Source organism: Nerophis lumbriciformis, linkage group LG26, assembly GCF_033978685.3.
Source record: "Nerophis lumbriciformis linkage group LG26, RoL_Nlum_v2.1, whole genome shotgun sequence".
Taxonomy (NCBI): Eukaryota; Metazoa; Chordata; class Actinopteri; order Syngnathiformes; family Syngnathidae; genus Nerophis; species Nerophis lumbriciformis.
In genome coordinates this window covers 31,694,118-31,709,485 of record NC_084573.2, presented here as the reverse complement: position 1 = coordinate 31,709,485, position 15,368 = coordinate 31,694,118, and the positions used below count along the sequence as shown (strand labels likewise).

The window sequence follows — 15,368 nt, the reverse complement described above, 5'->3', positions numbered from 1 at the left end:
CAGATATTTAAATTTAATATGTAGACCCCCGGTCAGATTGCTTTTTGGACTTGTGCCGTCTGGCGGGCCATATTGAAGTCGCTGGTGGTCCGCAATTGGCCCACGGGCCATAGTTTGGACACCCCTGAAATCGTGCAATAGTTGAATGCACATTTCTGGCTTTGACACTTTGATGGACCCAATCCAGACTTCTTGCTTGTGTCTTAGCATGGTTGCTACTTGCAAAATAAACATGTACCGGTACCTTTATCTCCTGGATCTGATTGTCCAGACCCCCAATGTCAGCATAGGTTTCCTGAGGGGCCTTTTCCACTTTCATCACAGTCACCAAGGGGTCCGTGTCATCCATCAACACGCCGATAACGGCATGCACCTGATGTGTAAAGGAGGCATTTGGTGGTTCAGTTCATGTCTTGGGTACAGCACAATAAACCTCATTGAGGCAGAGTACCTTGTGGTTGAGCAGGACTGAGCAGCCCGGCTCCAGCAGGTCTTTATCCACGAAGGACAAGATGCTGACATAATGCTCTGACCCCACCGAGGTGGACACAATAGCGTGGTTGTCATCGATGATCTCTTCCAGCGTGCCCACAGACATGGGTGTGCCTCGCAAGTCATCCACCTTAGACCTTTCCTCCTGTCAATTAAACCATTTCATGCACATCACGTGACTTCCTCTCCCTGCAGCCTTCTGGTAGTTTTGGCAGAATCAGTACAATGTCAAGTCTCACCTCCTGCTTTTCTTCCAGGGGTTTCATCTGCTCCTGGTTTCGGATAAACTCCTCCTCCATCAGGAGGTAGTCCTTGATGCGCTCCTGCTTCAGTAGCTTCAGGCGGCATTGAGTGTGAGGGGTGACTGAAAACATAGAAAACATTTGTTTAGCCCTTGATCATAAAAACATCACAGCGCGGGCCTCATGTATTAAGAGTTGCGTTAGCGTACTTTCAAATCCAGAAAACAGTGTACGCAAGAAAAAATTCAGATGACATTTCTTTTTTAAATTCCAATCAACGTGGAACTGACTCCTTATGAATGCGCAAATCGTATTTCAATTATCAATTTGCCTGAGATTCTACTCTCTGCCTAATCAGAATTCAGAAGGAGTCAGTAGGAGGCGCTTATTTCCTGTGTTTCATGCGAACGAAAGAGGGTTAAAACTGTGAGCTGGTCAAGGCTGTGTCCATCCACCCATCCATTTTGTACCACTTTTCCCTTTCGGGGTCGCTGGAGCCTATCCCAGCTGCATTCTGGCGTAAGGCGGGGTACACCCTGGACTTCAGGGTTGGGGGGAGGAGTATATTTATAGCTAGAATTCACTAAAATTTAAGTATCTGCATTTTATATATATATATATATATATATATATATATATATATATATATATATATCAAATAAATACTTGACTTTCAGTGAATTCTAGTTATATATATATATATATATATATATATATATATATATATATATATATATATATAAATAAATTAGAAATTCAGTGTTCATTTATTTACACATATATTCACATAACACTCCTCTATTCTGGGTTGGAGTCAATAACCAGGCGAGGTGACGAAGTTACGTCTCTTTACTTCATACTTCAGAACCGACTCCCACACTTGCATTAAAGATGTGCTATTTGGATTTACACTGTATGAAAAAAAATTTGAAAAAGGAATTTTACCTTTGCAACCTCATTATACTATTGGCTAAGTTTTATATTCATAAATGTAAGTTTCTCAATACCCGACCAGTTTTTTGTGCCTTTAAAAAAATATTTAGAACTCTACATTAAAACACGTTCTACCTCTAACAACCAAAAAGCTGTGAAAAGGATGATGCTGTGTTCCAAATTTAAGTTATTTACTAAAATTGAGTGAGCCTATGGCTTTGCACTTTGTTTATTATATATATATATATATATATATATATATATATATATATATATATATATATATATATATTTTGGATTCTATTTTAGTTACTTTGAATTTACAATCCCCTGGCGATGCTTTGTACTGTTTTTGCACTGTTTTTGTATTTACTTTGATTATTATTTTCAACTGTTTTGTAAATGTTGAAATGTATAAATAAAGGTTTATAAAAAAAAGAAAAAGAAAAAGAAAAAAAAGACTCCCACACTTGCCGTCAGGGTGGCAATACAACGTAAACCGTTGGCCAACCAAAAAGTAACCATAGAACACTATAGTGTTCTATGGTTACTTTTTGGTTGGCCAAGCGGACGTGACGACAGGCTGTCCTCACTCAGGTCCGCACGGACCTGGAGGTGGTGTGCCTTAAGTCCGGCTGGAAATCGGGAGAAATTCGGGAGAATGGTTGTCCCGGGAGATTTTCGGGAGAGGCACTGAAATTCGGGAGTCTCCCGGAAAATTCGGGAGGGTTGGCAAGTATGAGTCGCCACCTCATCGCATGGCCAACACAAATAGTGCTCCTGTTACAATTGCACACAGGCTGGAATAAAAAAAAGAAGTGGTCGAAAGAAGGTGAATAAAGAAGATAGATGTACCTGCCCAAAACAGACGAGAGGACTGAAGATAAAAGTAGTGCTGCACCCCGTTTGGAAAAAATAGTCGCATTGATACGTAAAAGTTTAGAAGAGGCGATGACTCTGATTACTCCCAATGATATAATTTGTGTAACCTACAACGAAATGTGTTCATACAAACTATTAACCTGCTAACACACGTTAACTGTTGGCATACTTGCTCGACAAACGAATTTAGGTTTAAACATAGAAAACTAGCTAAAAAGTTATCACAAAACTTTAGCATGCTAATATAAAATATGTTAGCATACTTCCAAGATGTCACAATGTATCAAAATGTATGATTTTTAGATTTGAACATACAAAATTAGCCAAAAAGCCAGCATAAAAGGATATCATGCTAATATAAAAAGACGTTAGCATACTTCCAAGATGTCCCCAAGTATCAAAATGTATGAGTTTTTGGTTTAAACATACAACATTGACCAAAAAGCTAGCATAAAAGGATATGCTAATATAAAAGATGTTAGCAGACTTCCAAGATGTCCCCAAGTATCAAAATGTATGAGTTTTAGGTTTAAACATACAAAATTAGCTAAAAAGCTAGCAAAAATAACGTTAGCATGCTCACAGTGCAGCATGTGAATGGGTGCTTGCATAGCAGCAGACCCATGATTATGGAATATTGGTTTGCAATATTATTACATCTAAACATGCCAGAAGGACTTGACTGTTTGAAAACTCAATGTATTATTACAACACAGGAGAGCTTCTTGCGGTGCAGCCGTACGTGACACACAGTAGGGCCCTTCCTCCAGCTGTCCGCCTGACTGGCCAAGCTGTGCTGGATCACAGGAACACATCGCGACAGCAATAGGTGGCAAAATGATCGTCTCGATATTTTAACAGACATCCTCACAAATATTAATATGAATCATTAAGTACATTGGCGAAAAAGGGAATTTTGTGTCCTTCTGACATTGTTGAAATAAACAGTTGAAAAAGCGAACACCTGTGTGTGTCGCCAAAATATCCACAGCCTGTAGAAATGTGCGTACGTGAAGCATGAAGTTGGCGTGAGACAGCACACATTTTCCACGTTCAGTCCACTCTTGATACATCTCAACTTTCCCGTGAAAAAGGGCGGACGCAGGGTAAATCTATGAAGCTCCTGGACTTCCACAGAATAGAAGAAGAGAGATCTTGGCCCTGCACTCTTTAGTATCCACATGCTGCCGCTAGGCGACATCATACGCAAATACGTTGTTAGCTTTCACTGTTATGCTGATGACACCCAACTCTACATGCCCTAAAGCTGACCAACACACCAGATTGTAGTCAGCTGGAGGCATGTCTTAATGAAATTAAACAATGGATGTCCGCTAACTTTTTGCAACTCAATGCCAAGAAAACGGAAATGCTGATTATCGGTCCTGCTAGACACCGACATCTATTTTAATAATACCACCTTAACATTTGACAACCAAACAATTACACAAGGCGACTCGGTAAAGAATATGGGTATTATCTTCGACTCAACTCTCTCCTTTGAGTCACACATTAAGAGTGTTACTAAAACGGCCTTCTTTCATCTCCGTAATATCGCTAAAATTCTTTCCATTTTGTCCACCAGCGACGCTGAGATCATTATTCATGCGTTCATTACGTCTTGTCTCGATTACTGTAACGTATTATTTTCGGGTCTCCCTGTGTCTAGCATTAAAATATTACAGTTGGTACAAAATGCGGCTGCTAGACTTTTGACAAGAACAAGAAAGTTTGATCATATTAGGCCTATACTGGCTCACCTGCACTGGCTTCCTGTGCACTTAAGATGTGACTTTAAGGTTTTACTACTTACGTATAAAATACTACTCGGTCTAGCTCCAGCCTATCTTGCTGATTGTATTGTATTGTACCATATATTCCGGAAATCTGCGTTCAAAGAACTCCAGCTTATTAGTGATTCCCAGAGCCCAAAAAAAAGTCTGCGGGCTATAGGGCGTTTTCTATTCGGGCTCCAGTACTCTGGAATGCCCTCCCGGTAACAGTTGGAGATGCTACCTCAGTAGAAGCATTTAAGTCCCATCTTAAAACTCATTTGTATACTCTAGCCTTTAAATAGACACCCCTTTTAGACCAGTTGATCTGCCGTTTCTTTTCTTTTCTCCTCTGCCCCCCTCTCCCTTCTGGAGGGGGGGCACAGGTCCGGTAGCCATGGATGAAGTGCTGGCTGTCCAGAGTCGGGACCCGGGGTGGACCGCTCGCCTGTGCATCGGTTGGGGACATCTCTACGCTGCTGACCCGTCTCCGCTCGGGATGGTCTCCTGCTGGCCCCATTATGGACTGGACTCTCACTATTATGTTAGATCCACTATGGACTGGACTTTCACAATATTATGCTAGACCCACTCGACGTCCATTGCATCCGGTCTCCCCAAGAGGGTGGGGGGGGGGGTCACCCACATCTGCGGTCCTCTCCAAGGTTTCTCATAGTCATTCACATTGACATCCCACTGGGTTGTGAGTTTTTCCTTGCCCTTTTGTGGGCTCTGAACCGAGGATGTCGTTGTGGCTTGTGCAGCCCTTTGAGACACTTGTGATTTAGGGCTATATAAATAAACATTCATTGATTGATTGATTAGTGTTGCAAATGTAGTGACTGTCAATACAATTATTCAATCCCCAATCAAGGCCGAAACATAGTCTGGTAGAACGTATGTGTAATGAAGTCTAGGAGTCTGTGTGGGCTCCAAGCCAACATCTGCGAGGCTCAAATTTCACAAGTGACACCCGTGTGACACAAAACATGTTGCTAGGTAAGCGTCCTAGCAACACCGCAGTAAACTCACTCTCCATGCGTCCCAGGAACACATCCAATGTTCCCGTGAAAAATGACACATCGTGTTTCCAATCACAGTAACTCGTAGAGATGCAACCATTCATCGACGCTGTTGCCAAAAACCAGGAATCAAATTTGTCACTAATAGTGTCGCTAATATTCACATCATGAAATTGATAGAAATAATAAATGTGTTCGATAAAACGTTGGCTAATTTCTATTTTTCTTCTTCGTCGGAAGTAGAAGTTGCATGAATAAAGGCCCTCGCTCTCTGGTAACCGAGCAACGCAGGAAGTGATCACTGATCAGTGGGCGTGACACGCTAACAGCCAATTAAGTAACAGTATCAACTATCAAGTTTGGTTGTCTGGCGGTTGATTCTTGGCATGGAGTGAGAAGAGGAAATCACAATGAAGAAATTGTAGATAAAAGAGGAAAAATCTGTTTTTGGATTTTTTTCAAAAGGGATCGTAGTCAGAATAATGTAGTCTGTAAATGATGCAAGGCACTTGTCCCCACCAAGACCGCTAATACCCCACCGCTCACCCTTTAGAGCACAGCTGTAACTTCCTGGCACTAAACCTGCAGAAAATAATTCTTCTCAGGTTCTCTATGTTTACATTTTCACACTTTGCACTTTATGAAGCATTTCTTACATATTCCTTATTTTTTGCACATTTATTTTAAGAGCTTATTGATAATGAGATTTTACAATTTTGTTTAGATACCATGCTTGTGTTGACATTTCCTTTTCTTTCTGCCTTGATACCAAAGGGCAATATAATCAGAGAAAGGTTATTTTTTAATAAAAAATGTTTACATTCAATATATTTTTCTCCTGCTCCTTATTTTAGATAGGTCATAAAAATATCAATAATTATCTACAGTTAGCTTTTTATCTAGCTTGCCAGCTAACAATAAAGAGACAAAGTTGAGTGAAAAACTATAACTTTAAGTCCGCCAGCTGTTTATATATGTTGTATGTCTATATGTGTTCTTTTTAGGAACTTAGATAACTGTTTGTATTGCTACTTACTGACAAATGCAGCTTATTATTCCACTTTTTACACTGCCTGTGCCAAAGTAGATTGCAGCTCTGATGCAGGGGTTCTTAAACTTTTTAAAATATTTTAATATCTAATATCTAACTTACTTGGAGTTTACGACCTTGTCAAATGATATGAAACCATGTGTTAATCACAAAGGTGGTTATTAATCTAAGATATAAACCTTAAACTTAGGGCAAGCCGATTAGAAAAATAAGTACTAATTAAATAAACTGCATAAAAAGGAACTCAAATAACTGACGAAAAAAACATTTACATACAATTATGTTGCGTTGAAATAAACAAACAATAGTGAATATGTTTCTGAACAAAACTGTCAAAAAAATGAAAGTGCAAATGAAAAGGCAGTTTTATCACTTTAGTCATATTTTTGGCGCTTAAGAAAGTTTTGTATGACTCTAGCTCCAGACCTCTGTCATTAAAAAAAAGAAAAGTGGTGACAAGTGTATTACAAAGGAGTACCACTACAGCCCACAGCTGAAAAACAGATATTTTTTGTTGACCCTCTAGGGGGCGCTCTCGCCCTATGGTTAAGAAACACTACTCTAATGTAATTCCATTATCATTCATAGTAATTACAATGAATGATTGAATATTGTCCTTTGTTTACTTCAAATGAAATTGTTTTATCAGGACTTTTACTGTCCAAAAGCTTATTATACCTAATGAGCATAAGCATTTATGAGTGAAGTTGTCATCTTTAGGTTACTTATTAGCACATGCCTAAAAATATCTAAAAATAATTTTAAGCCACAGAATAATTGTACCGATTTTCTCAAGGAAGCATGGGAAGAATTACTTCAGATACAATTACAACAAAAATGGATATTTACGTTAATTATACTCGTATCATACCATCATCAAAGGAGGTTGACGCTATGAAAAAAAAAAGAATATCAGATTGGGGACCCATTATATTTCCCAGGTACCTGTGGGTCCTGGGGACTCACTACATTGAAAACTTGGCATGTATTTTTCACATTGACCTGCGTTAAAATGTGACAAAATCTGCCTTTTGCCCCCACAAATGTTACAGGAAACTCTGCAGAAGCTCTGATGACTGCTCCAGTCTGTGAGCTTTTGAAGAGACCAATTAAATCCCCAGAAAGTATTTGTAGCTCATTTGCATCCAACAACGTTGAATAGTCATTTAGAATTTTTTTTCTTCTAGTTTAAAAAAAAAATTGTTCAAAGCTAAGATCACCAAAATCATTACGTTCTTGACATTTTACTCTGCGTGCAGTGTAGTGTTTTTACTGAACTACTGAAATTCATACAACTTTTTAAGTATAATCTAATTTATTGACAGAGCTGCATAAGAACTTATCATAAAGATCACTACCAAAGTTATTGACAAAATTTGACAACAGATTGTGAGTTTCGTGTTCTTACCCAAGGGTAGTTTACTGGCAGCATCTGGTCCTTTTGTCTTCTTCTTCTTCTTGCCAACTCTGGTGGGAATGGGGGGTTCGTATTTCTTTTTCTTATCCTAGAAAAATAAAGTGCAATATCAGCAATCGGATCACGATGGATTGCCATGCAAACAAAAATTGATATTTAAACAACCCAACTGGCCCCGACAGATTATTTGTATAGCTGGGTTGCAATCACGTGACCGAGAGGCCCATCCGGGCACTGCCCATCAGGCTACTGTTTTTTTAACCTGCATTAGTGCAGATTTGGGCGGATTTTGAAAGGTTTAAAGGCAAATATAAAAGCGATCATGAAAAACGATTTAAAAAGAGATGGAGTGGATTTTTACACTATTAAGAAAAATATATTTTTTAAATATTTAAGCCATTCATGATCACCAAGACGTTACTGCTTACCTCGACCACACTTCATTTGACACTCACAAGGATTTAGAGAAGATTGGAGGTACCGGTACATCATGTCTTTACATCCGAGAGGTCCACAATTTAAACAATCGGTGAAAGAGAGTTGGATTTATTCGTGCATCGCTAAGTAACGTATTTGATTGACATAACGAGTGATGTGCTGCTGTGATCGGGACGCAAAAGAGAAAAAGGATAAGTTTGTTTGCAGTTGATTTCCTGCTACGAGTATTCGTCTCATCTTCAATTAATTTTCTGCAGTTGTTTTTATGGTGCGAAGTTCATATTTTGTCTCATTTAGCTATAGATGTCCCTGTTGTTCAGCAATATCAAGATTCCATATATGCTGTTCAGCCTACCAGAGATGTTTGCATCTAGTTTATTAATACTATTAAGGATATTTTCTTGATGCTATCAAATATCAGCAAAGACGCTTTCATGCGGTCATCCATGTCCAATAAAGCACTTTGCTTTGGTGCACAACAACAACTAAGCTTTCAGTTTCTGTTATGAAAATGGAGAATGAAAATATGGTGGATTAGACCAACAATCACAATATTCATTTCTAGAATTTAACATGACGTTAGTTTATTTGCACAAGCAGGTCCTCGAGTTATATTTAGGCATGGCAACCACTAAAAATAACAAACTGATGCAATCTCTTGTCCTTTCTTTACGTTTAGTTCTGCTTTAAAACACTACTAATATAGTAGACGATAAACTGAATTGCATCACAGAATTTTTTTTTAAACAAATCAAACATTTTACAAAGTGATCTCTGCAGACACGAGCATGTCCGATTGTATTCCACAAGATGATGACAGTTATATTTTTAAGAGCCATTTTCTTTGACACACTTTCCCCCCCGACTTTATTACCTTGTAAGAACCACTTTATTCAGGACTCTATGAAAGCTATTTTCTAGCTCTCTATTTGAACGACTGGAACACCCAAGAACAGAACAGCAGTACGGCATTTTCTGATCAAACCTCTACATTCACTCTCACTTGTTTTAATGCTACATTCAAACTGCTTGACCATCATGTCAATCAAGCCGCCAAGAAAAAAAACGGATATGACATCATATGCAACCCAGCTTTTCTACTTATGTATTAAATATCGGTCGAGACGATATTTGAAATTTTGACGTGTATCAGACTTCTAAAAAAAATTAATAAAATACAACAGAACTACATTAGCAAATGCAATATATACACATATGATACTAGCATTTAGTATCTAAAGATATTAATAACTAGTGAAGTAGATACTTATACACCAGCCCTCTTGCCCTGCATGAGAGAAAAAGTTATTTTTGCTGGAGCCCAATTTAAATGTTTTAATTCATAAAAAAAAAAAAAAAAAACTACTCTCAGTGTTAATAATTTTCCTTAAATATGTTTTGATATCTGACAGAGCATTTGAGTTCTTGTGAGAATTATTCTCCGGGCATGCCCACGCCGCTTTTCTTTCTCCTACGTCGTCTCTACTTGCCTCTCAAAATTTCAATATTTGCCGGGAAATCCCGGTTTTGTCCTTCTTTCCTCGTTTTCCGTTTTATTTGTTTTTGCTACTGCATCGATGGAATCGCTTGACAAGCTTACGTCCGCAACACTCGGAGCATGGGCTTATTAAAGAAGCGCGGCAAGTTTCATGTTTCGTGATTCAATCAAATAACGCAACAGAGCTGGATGGACTCAAAGACAACAGAAGAGCTATCTCTGCCAAAAATCCAGATTTAAAAAAAAATATCTTAACAAATATGATATTATCATACAAGTAAAGAGCAGGCAACAGCTCACACATTCTCATACTTTCTGTAACATCCAGGAAGAAAAAATGTATACGATAATCTTCGTGAAGGATCACAGAGTGGTTTTTATTTTAAATGTCCGCGGTATTTCAGGGTTCCTCACAAGGAAATCTTAAAAATGTATTAAATCCGTAGACTGGTATACAATTGTAAAAAAAAGTAGATGAGTTATTGTGATATAGAAAAATTACATATTGTTTACCAATTTTCCCAGGAGATTTGCCATATTTTGAAATGCAAATGTTGATAACAAATGTGTTTGATGTTTTTTTGCTGCTAAATTAACATTAGCACAGCATAAAACTTTATGTCGCTGCTGGTTTCCTTAAAAATTATGTAAAAAAACCCCAACAACTTAAAGCCTTGTCCAGCTGGTTACTGGCGTATAATATTCATCCAGCCATCCATTTTCTACCGCTTGTCCCTTTCGGGGTTGCGTGGGGGCATGTTTGAATACATTTTACTGCAAATGAATGTCGGCCCCAATATCGGTTATCGGCCTCATTGACTACTACTAATTGGTATAGGCTATGTTAAAAAGATAGTATTTAGTAGATTTAAGTATGATGTCATTCTATGACAAAACAAACAAGCTAGCATTAGCCTGACCATACTAAGTAAGACAATCTCACCCGATTTCCTCAAAAACAGTGTTAAAAAAAACACTTAAAGCCTTGTCCAGATATTTACTGGCGTATAATATTCATGTTTGAATACATTCTACTGCAAATGAATGTCGGCCCCAAATATCGGTTATCGGCCTCATTGACAACTACTAATTGGTATAGGCTATGCTAAAATCATTATCATATACCGGTAAGTAAACAGCAGGCAACAGCTCACACATTCTCATACTTTCTGTAACATCCAGAAAGAAAAAATGTATACTTTAATCAACATGAAGGAGCACAGAATTGTTGTTATATCAGGGTTCCTCACAAGGAAATTTTAAAATGTCTTAAATCCATAGAATGTTATACAATTGTAAAAAAAAAAAAAAAACTCAGTAGATGAGTTATTGTGATGTAGAAAAATGACATTTTTAACCATTTTCCCAGGAGATTTGCCATATTTTGAAACGCAAATGTTGATAACAAATGTGTTTGATGTTTTTTGCTGCTATATTAACAACATTAGCACAGTATAAAACATTATGTCGCTACTGGTTTCTTCAAAAATAATGTTTAAAAAAAACAACTTAAAGCCTTGTCCAGCTGTTTACTGGCGCATAATATTCATGCTTTAATACATTTTACTGCAAATTAATACTGACCCCAAATATCTGTTATCGGCCTCATTGACAACTACTAATTGGTATAGGCTATGCTAAAATCATAATCATATAAGTAAAGAGCAGGCAACAGCTCACACATTCTCATACTTTCTGTAACATCCAGGAAGAAAAAATGTATACTTTAATCAATGTAAAGGAGCACAGAATTGTTGTTATTTCAGGGTTCCTCACAGGGAAATCTTAAATCTTAAAATGTCTTAAATCCGTAGACTGTTATACAATTGTAAAAAAAAACCTCAGTATAAGACAAGTTATTGTGATGTAGAAAAATTAAATTTTTACTAATTTTCCCAGGAGATTTGCCATATTTTGAAATGCAAATGTTGATAACAAATGTGTTTGATGTTTTTTTGCTGCTAAATTAACAACATTAGCACAGCATAAAACATTATGTCACTACTGGTTTCCTCAAAAATTATGTAAAAAAACCCAACAACTTAAAGCATTGTCCAGCTGGTGACTGGCGTATAATATTCATCTAGCCATCCGTCCATCCATCCATCCATCCATTTTCTACCGCTTGTCCCTTTCGGGGTTGCATGTTTGAATACATTTTAAGGCAAATGAATATCGGCCCCAAATATCGGTTATCGGCCTCATTGACTACTACTAATTGGTATAGGCCAGTGGTTCTTAACCTGGGTTTGATCAAACCCTAGGGGTTCGGTGAGTCGGCCTCAGGGGCTTGGCGGAGGTCAAGACACACCCGACTCTTTGTTTGAATAAAAACTTCTCCCTATCGGCGTACTACGGATACGGCAACAGCAGAAGTCACACTGATTTGCAGGTGTGTAATTTGTTGTGAGTTTATGCAGTGTTGGTTTTGTTCTTTGAACAAGGTGATGTTCATGCATGGTTCATTTTGTGCACCAGTAAAAAAACATGGTAACACTTTAGTATGGGGAACATATTCACCATTAATTAGTTGCTTATTAACATGCAAAAAAGTAACATATTGGCTCTTAACTAGTCATTATTAAGTACTTATTAATGCCTTATTCGGCATGGCCTTATTATAACCCTAACCCTGGCCCTAACCCTCTAACCCTAACCAAATAACTCTAAATTAAGTCTTTGTTACTTAGAATATGTTCCCCTTGTGTCCAAAAAACTCTAAATTAAGTCTTTGTTACTTAGAAAATGTTCCCCTTGTGTCCAAAAAACTCTAAATTAAGTCTTTGTTACTTAGAATATGTTCCCCATACTAAAGTGTTACCAAAAACATATAACTTTGTCTTGAATTTGGGAAAAAAAACAAAACATTTTATTTTTCACTAAAGAAGGGTTCGGTGAATGCGCATATGAAACTGGTGGGGTTCGGTACCTCCAACAAGGTTAAGAACCACTGGCATAGGCTATGTTAAAAAGACAAAACAAACAAGCTAGCATTATCCTGCCCATGCTAAGAAAGACAATCTCACCTGGTTTCCTAAAAAATAATGTTAAAAAAACCCCTTAAAGCCTTGTCCAGATATTTACTGGCGTATAATATTCATGTTTGAATACATTTTACTGCAAATGAATGTCGGCCACAAATATCGGTCATCGGCCTCATTGACAACTAATAATCGGTATAGGTTATGCTAAAAACAGTATTTAGTATATTTAAGTATGACGTCATTCTATGACATGAAAATATTGGAAATGACAAAACAAACAAGCTAGCATTAGCCTGACCATGCTAAGTAAGACAATCTCACCCGATTTCCTCAAACACAGTGTTAAAAAAACACTTAAAGCCTTGTCCAGATATTTACTGGCGTATAATATTCATGTTTGAATACATTTTACTGCAAATGAATGTCGGCCCCAAATATCGGTTATCGGCCTCATTGACAACTACTAATTGGTATAGGCTATGCTAAAATCATAATCATATAAGTAAAGAGCAGGCAACAGCTCACACATTCTCATACTTTCTGTAACATCCAGAAAGAAACAATTTATACTTTAATCAACGTGAAGGAACACAGAATTGTTGTTATATCAGGCTTCCTCACAAGGAAATCTTAAAATGTCTTAAATCCGTAGAATGTTATACAATTGTAAAAAAAAAAAAAAAAAAAACTCAGTTATTGTGATGTAGAAAAATTACATTTTAACCATTTTCCCAGGAGATTTGCCATATTTTGAAACGCAAATGTTGATAACAAATGTGTTTGATGTTTTTTGCTGCTATATTAACAACATTAGCACAGCATAAAACATTATGTCGCTACTGGTTTCCTCAAAAATAATGTTTAAAAAAAACAACTTAAAGCCTTGTCCAGCTGTTTACTGGCGCATAATATTCATGCTTTAATACATTTTACTGCAAATTAATACTGACCCCAAATATCTGTTATCGGCCTCATTGACAACTACTAATTGGTATAGGCTATGCTAAAATCATAATCATATAAGTAAAGAGCAGGCAACAGCTCACACATTCTCATACTTTCTGTAACATCCAGGAAGAAAAAATTTATACTTTAATCAATGTAAAGGAGCACAGAATTGTTGTTATTTCAGGGTTCCTCACAGGGAAATCTTAAATCTTAAAATGTCTTAAATCCGTAGACTGTTATACAATTGTAAAAAAAAAAACTCAGTATATGACAAGTTATTGTGATGTAGAAAAATTAAATTTTTACTAATTTTCCCAGGAGATTTGCCATATTTTGAAATGCAAATGTTGATAACAAATTTGTTTGATGTTTTTTGCTGCTAAATTAACAACTTTAGCACAGCATAAAACATTATGTCACTACTGGTTTCCTCAAAAATTATGTAAAAAAACCCAACAACTTAAAGCATTGTCCAGCTGGTGACTGGCGTATAATATTCATCTAGCCATCCATCCATTTTCTACCGCTTGTCCATTTCGGGGTTGCGGGGCGGCATCTTTGAATACATTTTAAGACAAATGAATATCGGCCCCAAATATCGGTTATCGGCCTCATTGACTACTACTAATTGGTATAGGCCAGTGGTTCTTAATCTGGGTTTGATCGAACCCTAGGGGTTCGGTGAGTCGGCCTCAGGGGCTTGGCGGAGGTCAAGACACACCCGACTCTTCGTTTGAATAAAAACTTCTACCTATCGGCGTACTACGGATACGGCAACAGCAGAAGTCACACTGATTTGCAGGTGTGTAATTTGTTGTGAGTTTATGCAGTGTTGGTTTTGTTCTTTGAACAAGGTGATGTTCATGCACGGTTCATTTTGTGCACCAGTAAAAAAACATGGTAACACTTTAGTATGGGGAACATATTCACCATTAATTAGTTGCTTATTAACATGCAAAAAAGTAACATATTGGCTCTTAACTAGTCATTATTAAGTACTTATTAATGCCTTATTCAGCATGGCCTTATTATAACCCTAACCCTGGCCCTAACCCTCTAACCCTAACCAAATAACTCTAAATTAAGTCTTTGTTACTTAGAATATGTTCCCCTCGTGTCCAAAAAACTTTAAATTAAGTCTTTGTTACTTAGAATATGTTCCCCATACTAAAGTGTTACCAAAAACATATAACTTTGTCTTGAATTTGGAAAAAAAAAAAACATTTTATTTTTCACTAAAGAAGGGTTCGGTGAATGCGCATATGAAACTGGTGGGGTTCGGTACCTCCAACAAGGTTAAGAACCACTGGCATAGGCTATGTTAAAAAGACAAAACAAACAAGCTAGCATTATCCTGCCCATGCTAAGAAAGACAATCTCACCTGGTTTCCTAAAAAATAATGTTAAAAAAACCCCTTAAAGCCTTGTCCAGATATTTACTGGCGTATAATATTCATGTTTGAATACATTTTACTGCAAATGAATGTCGGCCACAAATATCGGTCATCGGCCTCATTGACAACTAATAATCGGTATAGGTTATGCTAAAAACAGTATTTAGTATATTTAAGTATGACGTCATTCTATGACATGAAAATATTGGAAATGACAAAACAAACAAGCTAGCATTAGCCTGACCATGCTAAGTAAGACAATCTCACCCGATTTCCTCAAACACAGTGTTAAAAA

General features: G+C 37.2%; 1 protein-coding gene across 1 annotated transcript in view; it reads right to left on the bottom strand.

Moving 5' to 3' along the window:
* The window catches only part of psmc1b (proteasome 26S subunit, ATPase 1b), a 44,067-nt gene that overhangs the window by 25,074 nt on the left and 3,625 nt on the right, over positions 1–15,368 (bottom strand). Inside the window, exons 3-6 of the mRNA XM_061987015.1 lie at positions 7,803–7,899; positions 732–856; positions 452–637; positions 245–373 (exon numbers count right to left, since the gene is read on the bottom strand). Coding sequence (XP_061842999.1) covers positions 245–373; positions 452–637; positions 732–856; positions 7,803–7,899 — 537 coding nt within the window. The remainder of the gene's footprint in view (positions 1–244; positions 374–451; positions 638–731; positions 857–7,802; positions 7,900–15,368) is intronic.